Source organism: Herpailurus yagouaroundi, unplaced genomic scaffold (assembly GCF_014898765.1).
Source record: "Herpailurus yagouaroundi ecotype Mexico unplaced genomic scaffold, PumYag 196, whole genome shotgun sequence".
NCBI lineage: Eukaryota > Metazoa > Chordata > Mammalia > Carnivora > Felidae > Herpailurus > Herpailurus yagouaroundi.
The window spans coordinates 30353980-30370076 of NW_024412427.1; the positions used below are offsets into that span (position 1 = coordinate 30353980).

The following is a 16097-nucleotide window of genomic DNA, read 5'->3' on the forward strand; positions in this document are numbered from 1 at the left end:
CCTTCCCCTCCCCTCCCCTCCCCTCCCCTTCCCTCCCCTTCCTTACCCTCCCCTCCCATTCCATCATTTTCTTAAGAATTAGTAGAGAGTAGAAAACTTCCATTTTTTAATAAATTTGTGAGCACTTACATATGCACATGGGTGTTATTCTTTCAATTACTCAATTTGGAAAGTGGTCACAGGTTTCAGTTGTGAACTTGTATAGCTTGGACTCTCAGGGTTAGAAGGGAACCTTAGAGATCACTTCACTTGATCCCCGGCCCAGGGCAGGGCTCCGTGGTCCCTAACATGCGGGCCTCTGCCCTGTGCTGGAATAGCTGAGGCTGTACAGTGTTATGGAAGGAGCCCTGGACCTGCCAGAGTCAGAGTGGAGTTCTGGCACTGGTTCTGCTGCTGCCGATTCTGGGTGAGGTCCTGAACCCCCTCCTCAGAAGGATGTTGATATCCTCCTCAGAAGGAAGGAGTGGGTCTGGAGAAGTGGTTTGCAATCTCTTTGAAGCCGTGGAATCCTTTTTTCGAGAGGACCCCCTTAAAAGACAGCACGTAAAGCAGATAGACTTGCAGCTGCTTTGGTTGTGCCCATGCACCACCCTCACCCACTGGGTGCTGCCACAGCACCCTCCACCATCCCCCCAATCCGCACCCTCAGGATCTGCTAGGACTGAAGAGCACAGTTTGAAAAGCACTGAATGAGGTGGTTTCCAAGATTCCTCCAGTTGTGGCATCTAGGTTAGAAGTCAAGCCCAGTCTTTGGAACCCGATGCCTGGAATAGAGTGTCTCTGCCCCTCAGTGCGAGTGGCCATGGACAAGTTGCCTATCCCATAGTTTGCTCACCCGTAAACTAGGGAAGGTAAGAGAACCTACTTCGTGGGCTTATTGGAAAGATGGAATCATTTTTGTCAGCTGCTTTGTGCCTTGCACATGAGATACATTGAATATCAGCCATGATTATTAGGAATCTATGATTCAATATTTGGAATTTCAGGAAACTTTCTACTTCTCAGTGTAGCTCGTTCTGGCACCTCTTTAGATTGAGCTAAAAGTCTGCCGTCCACCTTCTGATCCTCATGGTAAAGAGCGTAACTCTCCAGCCTCATCTCTTGTCCTTCCCTCTCTCTTATCCTTCCCTCTCCTATACCCCTCACTCCATCCTGAGTCCTGAGCTCTCCACCTACTTAACTGCTGCTGCAGCTGGAGTCCCCTTCCTCTGGCCTCCTCATGCACGACTTTCAGACCCCAGTGGCTTGGGAAACCTGCTGCCCCTCCATTTCCACCCCATCCTACTAGTACTTTCTTGTATTGTGCTCACAGCTTTTGACTGTGGCTTCCCTGAGTGTGCCTTTTCCCCACTCCACTGTGGCCTCTCTAGACGTTCTGTCTGCAACCTGGCCCAGTGACTTCAGAAATAAATGCTGCTTTGCCTTTTCCTTTACATGTGGAAGCGTTGGCATGCCCACAGGGTCCCTCCCCCTTTCTCAGGAATAATGTTTATTTCTAATTGAGGTGAAAAACACGTAACATAAAATATACCATCTTAACAATTTTTAAGTGTGTAGTTCAGTAGTTTCAAGTATATTCACGTTGTTATGCAACAGATTTCCAGAACTTTTTTATCCTGCAAAACTGAAACTCTGTACTTATTAAACAGATTCCCATTTCCCTGTTCCCCCAATCCTTGGTAATACCATGTACTTTCTGTTCACATGAACCCAGAAGCCTTGTCTTAAAGTCTGGCTTCTCTTTCAGAGATCGAAGGCAAGTCCACTATCTGGGGTTTCTAAGAAAGTTACAGCTGTATGCATTTACCTTTTTTTTTTTTTTTTTTTTTTGGTAAATGCAGTTCATGTTCCATCTTAGAAGATCTCCATTTCTCCAAGTGTTTAACAACAGTCCTGACGAGTCATCGTATTACAGACACCATTTTGCCCGACAGGACCTAACTCAGTCCCTCATCATGATCCAGCCCATTCTGTACTCCTACTCGTTCCACGGGCCACCAGAGGTGAGGTTTTACGTGAATGCTTTTCTCAGAGTTGGAATCACCTAGTATGGGTTGTTTCTTTTCTAGCACATTTACTCTTAGAACAAAGCTATAAAAAAAGAAAACTTTGAGTCTTAGTAGTAATTTAACAGTATTTCTGAGTATTAAAAAATACACATAGAAAAAAGTCACAGGGCATACAAAGAAAGCTATTATCTGTGGAAGGCAGGATTACATGTTAAAAAAAAATACGTAGGTACTTTTTTTCCAATGTGTTCATATACTTTGACCCAGTAAATCTATGTCTTGTGCCTGAAGGAAATCCTTCTAAGTACAGAAAAAGCTTTGTTCAAAGAAATAGTAAAATGAACTGTTATGATAGATTAGAAAACAATCCACGTGTTTAATAGTAGGAAAATAAGTAATCTAAGAAATGTTTACAAAGTTTATGTAATGTGATAAAATATTAAAGTGTTACATGAAGGGGCTCCTGGCTAGCTCAGTCAGTAGAAAATGTGACCCTTTATCTCAAGGTCGTGAATTTGAGCTCTGTGTTGGGCACAGAAATTATTTAAAAATGTAAAAAAGGGGGAAAAAACAAAAAAATACAAGTATCACATTTAATAATTTAAAAAAGGGTGGGCATCAGACTGGCTCAGTCAGAAGAGCATCTGACTCTTGATCTCGAGGTCGTGAGTTCAAGCCTCTTATTGGGTTTAGAGGTTACTAAAAGATATATGTTAAAGAAAAAAAACTTAAAAACAAATGTTACATGAAAAAATAGAAACTTTTATAAATTATATTTTTCAGCATACGAAAATTAAATAATGTGAAAATAAATTACAAACGCTTGTTGTACTTGAGTACAAATTTTCTAATTTTCCTTAATGAGTATGTTACTTTTATTCCTGAAATAGAAATCATAATAAAGTATATTTTGTAGTAAACTTTTAAAACTTGTATTAAAAGCTGTTTTTTTTTCATATAGGCAATCACTGTTCTCAGTCATCTACAGCAGTAGATTTGAGAGACTATGTCTCTGATGTGTTTCTGACACAAAACTGAGAATGTTTGGAATTAATTCTGGTTGCTGGAGCAAAAGATGTTCTTAATCTCTCTTCCCAGTTGATGAGGGATTATTTGGAGCCTGTTTCTTCTACAAAATTGATACTTGGAATTGCTGAGTCAGGGAGCAGAAAGGAGTTTCCTTAAAGATGAGAAAAAACGGGGAGAGTCACCCTGCCAGGTGCCATTTGTAAGCAGCCTTGTAGCTGTGAAATGGACACCCCAGGTGTGGGGTTGGAGTGGTTGCCATGTGGGAACAGGGAAGACCAACGCTGTCCCTCTCCCTTTTTCTTCAGCCAGTACTCTTGGACAGCAGCAGCATTCTAGCTGACAGAATTTTGCTGATGGATACTTTCTTCCAAATCGTTATTTACCTTGGTGAGGTAAGAAGATGTTAATTTCTTTCCTTACTATTGTTTTGGCTTTCTTTTTATTAATTTAGGTTTCAGTGACATTTGAAATAATTCAGGCTTAAAAGACCCACTGTTTATTATAATGAGTATAGCAGTTTTCATTCTATTGAGTAAAATATTTCTTCAAGTCCCTGAGGGGTATTTGTATGTTTGGTAATTTTTAATTTTATTTGCTCTAAGTAAATCTCAGGTGGTCCTTTTAAATCACTATAACTTACTGCTTTTTGAGTTGTCAGGCAAGGTCACTTTACTTTTCCTCAGTCAGCTTTTCACTCACGCTGCTATCCTTTCAGAGTTATGTTAGAGTCACTAATGAACAATAAGTTTGGGACCAAAGTTTTTCTTTGATGAAATAACACTGGGGGCAGCTGACAGGCTCAGTGGGTAGAGCATGCGTCTCTTGATCTTGGGGTTGCGAGTTTGAGCCCCAAATTGTGTGTGGAGATTACTTAAAATCTTTAAAAAAAAAAAAAAAGTGGCATGCTGATCCTTCCACTGGGTCTGTGGAGCCCAAGGATGACTGTAGATGGCTTTCAGGGGAGTCTCTTTCTTTCTCAACGGGATTTCCTGAGAAAATGAATGGCTCCTCTGAAGAAAATCCTTTCACTGAGCATTATGTTCATTGACATATTTTTTTCCTTCTACTGTCCATTCTTTACCTTCAATAAATTGTTTTGGTGTTTGACATGACTTCCTAGTGTCTTTACATTAGATGTGATTTCAGATGTCCTGCAGTTTTACGTTGTGTTTCAGAATTCCTGTAGTAACTTCAATGATTAGTTTCTTGATTTTAATATGCATACTTTTATGGTGTTCAGCTTTTTTCAGCATATTAACGCTCACTCTGCTGGCTGCTTGCCCACAGACACTAGGTTTCAGTAATGGTCCTAGACCCAGGGCCATTGGGTGACCAACTGCTGCTCCCACTGGTCCTATAGAAGCAGTAATCATGACTAGGTTTCTAGCCTTCAGCTCTCCCCTTACAGATGTTTCTGACCACAACCCCTGTCCTGTCCATTCATATGTTTATTGAGCACCTTCTGTTGCATGCAAGTGATGGGTTCTAAAGACGAAGATAATGACATAGGTCTCACTCTCCAAAAGCCCCAAGTCTGCTGGTTGTGGGTGTTCTGATTAACTCTTGGACCCAAACCAGCTTATGGGCATTTCCTTTATGCCAGCAGTCAGTCAGAAATTAAGACCTGGAAGGGGCACCTGTGGGTATGTTGGTTAAGCATCTGACTCTTGATCTCGAATCAGGTCATGATCTCATGGTTTGTGAGATCAGGCCCTGAATCGGGCTCTGTGCTGACTGTGCAGTCTGCTTGGGATTCTCTCTCTCTTCTCTGCCCCTCCCCTGCACTTGTTTGAACTCTCGCTCACACGCGCACTTTATAAATACATACATAACATACATACATACATATATACATACATACATACATACATACAAATTAAGACCTGGAAAATGTTATTGGAAACTCTGAGAAGAAGGGAGAACAGGCTGCAGAAGGAAGCATCTAAAGAGAATCCTTTCCCTGATACCAGACTAACAGTTCTGTTTTTAAAACCTATTGGTCACTTGTTACGTCCTCTTACTCCATTTCCCCTCACTGTTTTCTTTTTTAAAATGTCCCCTAAATAACATGTGAAAGCACTTCAGATTATTTTAAAGATATATTAATCAGTCAGCAAATATTTTTTGATTTCCTGTGTGGACAAGGCATTTTCTAGAGCATTGTTCTTGGGGATACAAGAGGGTGAGACACAGTGTTAGCTGAGGTGGGGGGATAGGTTTTACCTTCCGCACCGTAGTATATTGCCTTCTACTAGCCTAATGAACACCTACACTGTGATTCTTTTAGCTTTTTTCTCTCCAGTCAAGAGTGTCCCAACTCAGAGCCCAGGGGAGGTGGGGTGAGTCTGTGTGACACTAAGCACTGGACGAGGGTGTAGAGGTTGCCCCTAGTCACAAGAATGGGGAACAGATTCTACATAGGAAGCCAACAGATCCCTTTCCCTACCAGCTGGAAGGACATGAGAGGCTGAACCGAGTGATGGCACTGGGAATGGAAAGGAAGGGTGGCTCTTTGGGACAGCGGTTCCCTGGGTGTTTTTAGCTAGTTGGTGTGTACGGTTAGAAGGGAAAGATGGGGCGCCTGGGTGGCACAGTCGGTTAAGCATCCGACGTCAGCCAGGTCACGATCTCGCGGTCCGTGAGTTCGAGCCCCGGTCCGTGAGTTCGAGCCCCGCGTCAGGCTCTGGGCTGATGGCTCAGAGCCTGGAGCCTGTTTCCGATTCTTTGTCTCCGTCTCTCTCTGTCCCAAAAATAAATAAACGTTGAAAAAAAAAATTAAAAAAAAAAAAAAGAAGAAGGGAAAGAGGTAAGAGGTGCCTGGGTGGCTCAGTTGGTTAAGTGTCCAACTTCAGCTCAGGTCATAATCTCACAATTCATGAGTTCGAGCCCCACATCAGGCTCTCTGCTGTCTGTGCACAGCCCACTTCAGATCTTCTGTCTCCCTCTCTCTCTGTCTGACCCCTGCTCGCTCGCTTGCATTCTCTCTCTCTCTCTCTCTCTCAAAAATAAACATTAAAAAGAAAAAGAAAGAAAAGGAAGAGGTGTGACTGATGGCTGTGACATTTCTGGGAGAACTGTGTAGGTGGGGGTGTTCTGTCTGCACCTCTTTGCTTACTCCTACTTACACTACCCAGCTCCCCTCTGCAACTCATCATTCTTGATGTAAGACTTTCTTATGGGAAACAAGTTCTAGGTGGTGGTGGGAATGTCAAGCGTGTCAAGGAAAACTATTGTTTTGGTGTTTCCACGATGGTTTTGGTTGGTTTGTTTTGGTGCAGACCATAGCCCAGTGGCGTAAAGCTGGGTACCAGGACATGCCTGAGTATGAAAACTTCAAGCACCTTCTGCAGGCACCACTGGATGATGCTCAAGAGATTCTGCAGGCACGCTTTCCAATGCCACGTTACATTAACACGGAGCACGGAGGCAGCCAGGTGAGTGAGTTGAATTCCAGCTCTCATGGTTGGTTTCCAGATGTATTTTCATGGCTATAAATCCAATGGTGTAACTAATATTTTATGTGGTGACATAAATTGACATTCAGCCAAACTTCAAATATGACTTCTTAAATGAGTGGTAAAAACACATTAACATAAAAGTAGAGGGTTGCCAAAATAAAACACATATCTCATGTTTTACGAACCCTAATAAATGGGGAGTCACTGGCTTACATTAAAGAAATCGGTTCCTATGTAGTAGAAAAATGCTAATTTAACAAAAGAAATGTTGTAAACACTTTTTTTTTTTTTTTTTTACTATTACACTAATATTAATGCCATTGTAATCTTTAAATGTCTTGCTTTTTTAAAGGCCCGATTCCTTTTGTCCAAAGTGAACCCATCTCAGACACACAATAACCTGTACGCTTGGGGACAGGTAAGAAATTGTCAGGTATCTAGGGGAGGAGGCCAGGCTCTTTTTGAAAAACTTGTTTCCAAATGGATCTCTTTGGCCTTAGAGACAGAATTCACTCAGATATTTTGCTGGGGGGTGGGGGTGGGGTGGAAACTTTGAATACCATAGCTGGGGTGGGAGGGGACACTGGTGTGGATCTCCTGCAGTACACAGCATAATATGACAGATTCGGCCAGAGGACAGAACTCTGTAGCATGACCTACATTTGGCTGTCCTCATAGACACAACAACATCGCCCTCAGCCTTCTCCCCCCTCCTCCCTCTCCCAAGGGTGCAGGGCAAAAACATCTACTCCTGCTCCCCACTGGTTCTGCCTCCTCCCTTGTCAGCCTCTGATTCCTTCTTTATCTAATTATTCCCAACATTTGTGTCTCTCTCAAGTCTTTTCTTTCACTCTGTTTTCTTACGCTTTTTAAAGTTAAACTTTCTTTTGAGGTAATTGTGAATTTAATTGTAAATTTACAAGCAGTTGTGAGAAATAATGTGGACAGATTCCCTGTGCTCTTTACCTCGTGCCCCGCAGTGGGAACATCTTGTACAACCATAATGCAGTATCATGGCCGGGATACTGACGTAGATGTGGTCCACATAGACACTTCCATCACCACAGAGATCTCTAATTTGGCTTTTTATATTCACTCTCACTTCCCTCGCCTCCACCTGGCTACTGCTGCTGGTTTCTCCACCTCTGTGATTTTGTCATCAAGAAGGTTATGTATGTGAAATCACATGTTACATAACCTTTGGGGACTGGCTTTTTCCCTTCAGCGTGTTTATCTAAAGATTCATCCAGGTTGTTGCATGTGTCAATAATTTGTTCCTTTTTACTTGCCAAGTGGTATTCCCAGATGTACTGGGGTAGAGATGTACTGTAGTTGCTTAATCATTCACCCGTTGAAGGACATCTGGGTTCACAGTTGCTGGCCATTAGGAATAAAGCTGCTGTAAATATTCACGTACGGGTTTCTTACGAACACAAATCTTCCTTTCTCTGAGATAAATGCCCCGGAGTACATTTGTTCCCTTGTACAGTAGTCATGTGGTTAGTCTAAGAAGCTGTGGTATTATTTTCTGGAGCGACTGCTTCCTTCTGCGTCCTCACTAGCAATGTGTGAGTGATCCAGTTTCTGTGCATCCTTGTCAACATTTGGTATTGTCATCATTTTGATTTTAGTCATTCCAATAGGTGTGTAGTGGTATAACATTGTGGTTTTCAATTACATTTTCTCAGGGCGCCTGGGTGGCTCAGTTGGTTGGGCGTCAGACTTCGACTCAGGTCATGATCTCATGGTTCATGAGTTCAAGCCCCACATCTAGTTGGCTACTGTTAGTGCACAGCCCACCTCAGTTCCTCTGTCTCTCTCTCTAGCTCTCGCTCAGATAAACATTTAAGTGAATAAAATAAATTACATTTTCTTGATGGCTAATGATGCTGAGCATCTTCTCATGTACTTTTCCACTTACCTATTTTCTTCAATGAAATCTTTCTTTTATCTATCTTATAATTGGATTATTTGGCTTTTTTGTTGTTGAGTTTTAAGTTCTTTATGTGCTCCAAGTGCTAGCCTTTTGTTGAATATGTGGTTTGTAAATATTTTCTCTCACTTGTTGCTATATCCTTTTCACAGGGTCTTTTGCAGAGCAAAAGTGGTTTTTAGGAAGTTCACTTTTATCAATGTTTCCTTTTATGGATTGTGTTTTTGGTGCCAAGTCTGAGAACTCTTTGCCTAGCCCTAAATCCCAAAGATGTCCCGTGTTTGTTTGCCTGATTTTACATTTACCTTTCAGTCTGTGATCCATTTGAATACAATTTTTTTTATTAAAAATAAATTTTTTTTAACGTGTATTTATTTTTGAGACAGAGAGAGACAGAGCATGAACGGTGGAGGGTCAGAGAGAGAGGGAGACACAGAATCTGAAGTAGGCTCCAGGCTCCGAGCTGTCAGCACAGAGCCCAATGCGTGGCTTGAACTCATGGACTGTGAGATCGTGACCTGAGCCAAAGTCAGACGCTTAACCGACTGAGCCACTCAAGTTCCCCAATTTTTGAGTTAATTTTTATATACGATGTGAGGCTTAGTTTTATTTTTTGCGTACGGATGTCTAATTGCTCCAGCAGCATCTGTCAGAAAGGCTGTCTTTCATTGAATTACTTTTGCATCTTTGTCAAAGGTTAGTTAGTCATGTATGAGTCCATTTCTGGGTTTTCTTCTGTGTTGCGTTGATCTGTGTTTCCATCTGTCTACCAATACAACAGTCTTGATTACTGTAACTGTACAGGTTGTCTTAAAGTCAGGTAGACTGGTTTCTCCCACTTCTTTTTCAAAATTGTCTTAACTATTCTGGTTCCTTTGATTTTACATAAACAGTTGAGAATAATCTTGTTTATGTCTTTAAAAACTCTTGCTGGGATTTTGATAAGAATTACATCAATCCAGGGGCGCCTGGGTGACTCAGTCAGTTGAGTGTCTGACTTTAGCTCTGGTCATGATCTCATGGTTTGTGAGTTTGAGCCCCACATTGGGCTTGCTACTGTCAGTGCAGAGCCTGCTTCAGAGCCTCTGTCTCCCTCTCTCTCTGCCCCTCCACCATTCGCACACTCTATCAAAAAAAAATTTTTTTTTTAAAGAATTACACCAGTTCTCTATATCAATTTGGGGGGAATTGACATCTTTACTATGTTGAGCCTTTCCAGTTCATGAATTCAGTATATCTCTTCATTCTGTTTTGATTTCTTACTCTTTCTTTAAGGTTGAATGTTTTCACTTTTTTTTTTTTTTTGAGTGATTGTGAATGGTATTATAGTTTTGATTTCAGTGTCCCAGTGCTCATTGCTAATATATAGAAATACTGCTGATTTTTGTATTTTTATCTTATATCCTGTAACTTTCCTGAGTTACTTACTACTTCTGGTAATTTTTTTGTAGATTGTTGGGATTTTCAACATAAATAATCATGTCATCTACAAATAAGAACAATTTATTTTTTCCTTTCCAATTGAATACCTTTATTTCCTTTTCATGTCTTGTTTTTCTGTTTCAATTCATTGATTTTTGTTGTAATCTTTATTTTCTTCTGCTTGCTTTAAGTTTATTTAGAAGTGTTGCTTAGTTGAGGCGCCTGGGTGGGTCAGTTGGTTGAGCATCTGACTCTTGATTTTGGCTCAGGTCATGATCTCACGGTTTGTGAGTTCAAGCCCTGTGTTGGGCTCCACACTGACAGCGCAGAGCCTACTTGCGATTCTTGCTCCCCCTCTCTCTGTGTCCTTCCCCTACTTGCTCGTGCTTTTTCTCTCTCTCAAAATAAATGAACTTAAAAAAAAAATGGGTATCACCCTAAATTTAAAAAAAAGTGTTGCTTAGTTTACAAGTATTTGGAGATTATCTTATTATTTGTAGGTTATTGATTTTTATTTTGATTACATTGTTGTTAGAGTATATACTTTGTATGGTTTCAGTTCTTTTTTTTTTTTTTTGAGGTTATTTATTTATTCTGAGAGAGAGAGAGAGAGAGAGCGAGAGAGCGAGCACAAGCAGTGGAGGAGCAGAGAGAAAGGGAGAGAGAATCCCAAGTATGCTCTGCACTGTCAGCATGGAGCCCAACCTGGGGCTCGATCTCATGAATCATGAGATCATGACTTGAGCTGAAATTGAGTTGGACGCTTAACTGACTGAGCCACCCAGGTGCCCCTGAAGTTTGTTTTATGTCCCAAGCTGTAGTCTATCTTGGCATATATTTCATGGTCACTTGAATGTGTATTCTGCTGTTGTTGGATACAGTGTACTATAAATGTCTCTTAGACATCCTCTTCCTTTCTCTCTGGGACTCGAGATACATTTAGTTGATGTTGTTGAGTTCTTACATATCCCTGCTGATTATCTGTCTAGTTGTTTTGTCAGTTTTTGAGAGAGGGTGTTAAAGTTTCCAACTCTAATTGTGAGTTTATCTGTTTCTCTTTTGAGTTCTGTCAGTTTTCATTCACATGTTTTGTAGCTCTGTTGTTTGTTGCATAGACATTTAGGATTGCTTTGTTTTGGTGGGTTGACTTTATTTCATTATATAATGTCTCCCTCTGTCTCTGGTCATTTTGTTTGCAGTGATGTCTATCTGACATTAATAAAGCTCGTTCTTTCTTTCCTTTCTTTCCTGTTATTTTTCATGCAACAAAAAAAATATTTGCGGGGGCGTCTGGGTGCCTCAGTTCGTTGAGTGTCTGACTTCGGCTCAGGTCAGGATCTCACAGTTCGTGGGTTCAAGCCCTGCATCAGGCTCTGTGCTGACAACTCAGAGCCTGGGCCTGCTTCAGATTCTGTGTCTCCCTCTCCCTCTGCCTCTCCCCTGCTCATGTTCTGTCTCTCTTCTCTCAAAAATAAATAAATAAACATTTAAAAAAATTTAAAAAAGATATTTGCCTGTTATATGTCTTACCATTCTTTAACTTTCAACCTATTTCTTTATTATATTTGAAGTGAATTTCTTGTAAACAGCACATAGTTTGACCGTGGTTTTTTTTTTTTTTTTAATTTTTTTTTCAACGTTTTTTATTTATTTTTGGGACAGAGAGAGACAAAGCATGAACGGGGGAGGGGCAGAGAGAGAGGGAGACACAGAATCGGAAACAGGCTCCAGGCTCTGAGCCATCAGCCCAGAGCCCGACGCGGGGCTCGAACTCACGGACCGCGAGATCGTGACCTGGCTGAAGTCGGACGCTCAACCGACTGCGCCACCCAGGTGCCCCTTGATCGTGGTTTTTAATCTACTTTTAAACTCTTACAATTGGTGCATTTGGACCATTTATATTTAATGTAATTAATGATACGTTAGAGCTCAAGTCTGTCATTTTATTTTTTGTTTTCTGTTTGTTTTCTCTGCTTTTCATTTCTCTGTTTTTCCTGCCTTCCTGTGGATTACTTGAACATTTTTTAGAATTCCATTTTTTTTTTTTTTAAATTTTTGTTTTAGAGCGAACACTAGCAGGGGAGTGGGGCAAAGTGAGACAGAAAGAGAATGTTAAACAGGCTTCATGTTCAGCACGGAGCCCAATGTGGGGTTGGTCCCACGACCTTGGGATCATAACCTGAGTCGAAATCAAGAGTCAGATGCTTAACCAACTGAGCCACCCATGCACTCTTAGAATTTCATTTTAATTCATTTATAATGTTTTTGAGTGTATCGTTTTGTGTAGCCTTTTTTAGTGGTCACTCCTGGTTGTTGATAGTAGAGCATTGTATTACATTATACATACATAGATTATCACAGTTTACTGATGGCTTTTTGACCAAAGTGATGTACTTATTCCCATTTATATTTCTTTACCCCATTTATAATATAATGGTGTTAAATATTTTTTTCTACATGCAGCAATGTTACAGTTTTTCTTCAACCATCAAACATAATTTATATATCTCAAGAGCAGATGCAAATCCAGTTATATTTATCCATAATTTTGCTTACTGTGTTCTTTATTCCTTCTTGATACTCCCAGATTCCTTCTTTTATCATTACCATTTTAGGTAGAGATCTTCCTTTAGCCATTTTTCTTTTTTTCTTTTTTTTTTTTTTTTGAGAATGAGAATTGTAAAGCAGCCTCCACACTCTGCATGGAGCCCAACAGGGAGCTTGATCCCATGATAACTTGGGACCATGACCCAAGCTGAAATCAAGAGTCATACACTCAACCGACTGAGCCACCCAGGTACCCCCCTTTAGCCATTCTTTTAGGTCTGATGGTGATAGATTCTTAATTTTTTTTCATTTGGGAATCTTGATTTCCCCCTCATTCATGAAGGATATTTTCTCTAGATAAAGAATTTTGGTGGCTGTCCTTTTCTTTAGGCAGCTGAAAAAATATTTTGTGACTTCTCTTGGTCTGTCTGGTTTCTGATAAGAAATTTATTGTCGGGGTGCCTGGGTGGCGCAGTCGGTTAAGCATCCGACTTCAGCCAGGTCACGATCTCGCGGTCCCTGAGTTCGAGCCCCGCGTCAGGCTCTGGGCTGATGGCTCAGAGCCTGGAGCCTGCTTCCGATTCTGTGTCTCCCTCTCTCTCTGCCCCTCCCCCGTTCATGCTCTGTCTGTCTCTGTCCCAAAAATAAATAAAAAACGTTGAAAAAAAGAAACTCTTTAAAAAGAAATTTATTGTCATTGTCATTGTTTTTCCCCTATCGGTAAGATATCTTTCTCTGCCTGCTTTCAAGATTGTTTCTTTGTTAACACTAGTTTTCAAAATTTAAGTACCATGTGCTTGGTGTGGATTTCTTTGGATTTGACCTGTTTAGACTTTGCTCTGCTTCTTGATTCTGTATATTTATCGGTCCTGCCAAAATTGGTTAGTTATCAGTTATTATTTCTTTGAATAATTTTTCAGCCCATCCTCTTCTTCCTTTCTCTCTGGGACTCCAGTGACATGCATGTCAGGTCTTTTGTAGTTCCACACACCCCTGGGGCCCTGTACATTTTTTTCCCACTATTTTCTATCTGCTTTTCAGTTGCATTATTTCCACTATTTTATCTTCCAGTTTGCTGATTATTTTCTCTGTTCCTTCTCTGCTATTGAGCTCAGACACTGAACTTATTTCTGTATTTTCCAGTTCTAAAATTTTCCTTTGATTCTCATTTATGTCTACATCTTTCCTGAGACTTTCTTTGCTGAGGCTTTCTACTTTTTCATTTGTTTCAAGTGTGCTCGTAATTGCTCATTGAAGCACTTCTGTCATGGCTGCTTTGAAGTCTTTGTCAAATAATTCTAACACTGTAGGCAGCTTGGTGGCTTGGTGTTAATACCTGCTGACTGTTTTTCATTCACTTGAAGCAAACCAGGTTTTCCATTGGCCTCTTAACACGTGGGTGAGGGACAGTTCCTTGTTACTGCTAGGTGGAGATGGGCATTCCAGCTCCCCACCTAGTCTCCATATTAGTGCTGAGTGGTAATGAAAAGTCCTGACTCTCCACTAGGCCGCCTCTGATTCCCAGTGCAGGGGGCCTGGAGGACATCTCATTACTGCCAGGCAGGGGTGGGAGTGCAGGCTCCCTGAATGGTCTCTCCTGATAACCATGGCAGTAGGGAGACGTCCCCCTGGTCATTGGGGATGAAATTCCCAGTGTTGTCCTTGGCCTTCTCTGCCAGCATCCTGGTGGGGGTGTTGGGGTCCCTTGTTGCTGTCTTGTGAGGGTGGCAGTCTAAGGTGCCCACTCAGCTGTTGCTGGTGTGGGTTGGGACACAGTTTCTTCTGTCACCTTTGGAGTGCAGCAGTTATTATCTAACATTTTTTGGTCTTGCTGGGCTGTGCTGTTCCTTTAGCTAGAGAAAGTTGGCTTTTTCTGATGTTCTTGTCTGTGTGCAGTGATTGTTTGCCAGCCTCTTCGGCTCCAGGTCTGAGATATGAGGCAAAAAGGAAACCCAAGGAACTCACCACTGTGTTGTTCCTTCGGCCTTAGGGACCTTGGTTTGTCTGCTCTCTTCTGTCCACCTTTTAGAGTCTTCTTATGTTTGTTTTATATAAATGTCTGGGGTTTTTATTTGTACTTAGTGGAAGGAATAGGGAAAAGCACATCTACTCCTTCCCAGAAGAAATCTTCTTATAAAATTTTAATTATGCTTATATTTTCCTAATTATACTGGTAGTATCATTTTGGAAAATTTGATTAAGAAAATTTGGAAAAAAAGATAAAGAAAATTAATACCTATATTGCCACTGTGTTAAGTATTTCCAGCTTCTTTGTAGATAATATAAAATGTGTATATCATGTATATTTTTACTTATTTTTTACAAGTTTGGGATCTTACTGGAAGTCAAAGTTTCTATTCAGTTCTTTTCCCCAAGCATGACAGAAATCACAAGCAGTTTCGAATAATACAGATATCCATCTGTTGTTCAGTGGATGCACTGATCCACTGATTTGTAAATACACCCTCCTCAAGCTTCTGTTGTAAGCAGGCCATGAAAGAGCCTCAGGCTAGGTGCTGTCAGCATGATGGGGAACATGAGACACTGCGTGCTCATGCCTGATGGGGAGCCAGACTCTGGACAGGTCATCAGAACTGTGGAGAGGATTAAAGTAGAAGGGCATATGCCTAGAAAAGTCCGGAGTGGCAGGGATGGCCTGAACTCAGGGGGTCAGAGAAGGGTTTAGTGAGGAAATTATGCTTCAGTTGAAAGACTGGTTAATGAGGCAGAGGGACTACTCAGAGCAGAGGGGGGAAACACTGTGAATGTTCTGAGGTGGAAAGGTCCTTAATAATTGATGAATTCTAACCAGCTTTTGAGATACCTGCCAATAAATGTTTACCATTGAATTTCAGGAAACAGGAGCACCCATCCTAACTGACGATGTTAGCCTGCAGGTGTTCATGGATCATTTGAAGAAGCTGGCTGTGTCCACTGCTTGTTAAGCTGGGGATGTGAGCGGAACATTGTCACATTGTGTTCACAATTGCTTATTATGGCTCAAAAACATTCCTTTCACTTTCCTTGTGAGTTTTAATAAATAATCAAAGGAAGCATTGTATGTAACTCTTTAGATTATAATTTATTTGTATTCCTTATTTGTGCCCCTTTTCTTGCAACATGAAATTGTAAGGTCATAAATGTTTTGGTACTTGTAGATGTTTATATGCTTTTTGTATCCTAACTTCACACTTATGTAAAATCAGAGATACTGTATTTTGGCAACTTACTTAGATGAAAATCATAATGATCAGAAAGGAAATAAATATACATAAAGCACTGGCTAAAATAATGCTAATACAAATTTGATTTCCTGAGGTCTGTGTGTATGTGTGCGTTTTAAGTGACTCCCCCAAGAGATATTTCCTGAACTTAATCCTCACATTTTCTGTCTAAATGTTAATAGACCAAAGGAAACCTTGAAATATGTGAAACTTTGTCAAGGCAGAGTTGTCTGGAGTGCACTGTCCCTAACTCACATGTAAACAGCCCAGCCCAAGTAGCCCTAAAGAGTGGCTGCACGGGGGGGGGGGGAGGCGGCACGCGCCGGGGGGGCTCAAATCGGTTAAGCGCCCGGCTTTGGCTCAGGTCATGATCTCACGGCTTGTGGGTTCGAGCCCCACTTCGGGCTCTGTGCTGACAGCTCAGAGCCTGGAGCCTGCTTCAGATTCTGTGTCTTCCTCTCTCTCTGCCCCTCCC

The 16097-nt window shown here is 41.2% G+C and overlaps 1 protein-coding gene across 2 annotated transcripts in view; it reads left to right on the forward strand.

The window, feature by feature from the left end:
• Window positions 1-15715, forward strand: part of SEC23B (SEC23 homolog B, COPII component) — a 47080-nt gene extending 31365 nt beyond the window's left edge. For both annotated transcript variants that reach the window (XM_040447813.1, XM_040447815.1), the window contains exons 16-20: window positions 1842-2003; window positions 3344-3430; window positions 6317-6472; window positions 6849-6914; window positions 15254-15715. In XM_040447813.1, coding sequence (XP_040303747.1) covers window positions 1842-2003; window positions 3344-3430; window positions 6317-6472; window positions 6849-6914; window positions 15254-15343 — 561 coding nt within the window. In that variant the 3' untranslated portion in view covers window positions 15344-15715. The remainder of the gene's footprint in view (window positions 1-1841; window positions 2004-3343; window positions 3431-6316; window positions 6473-6848; window positions 6915-15253) is intronic.
• Window positions 15716-16097: the final 382 nt, after the last annotated feature.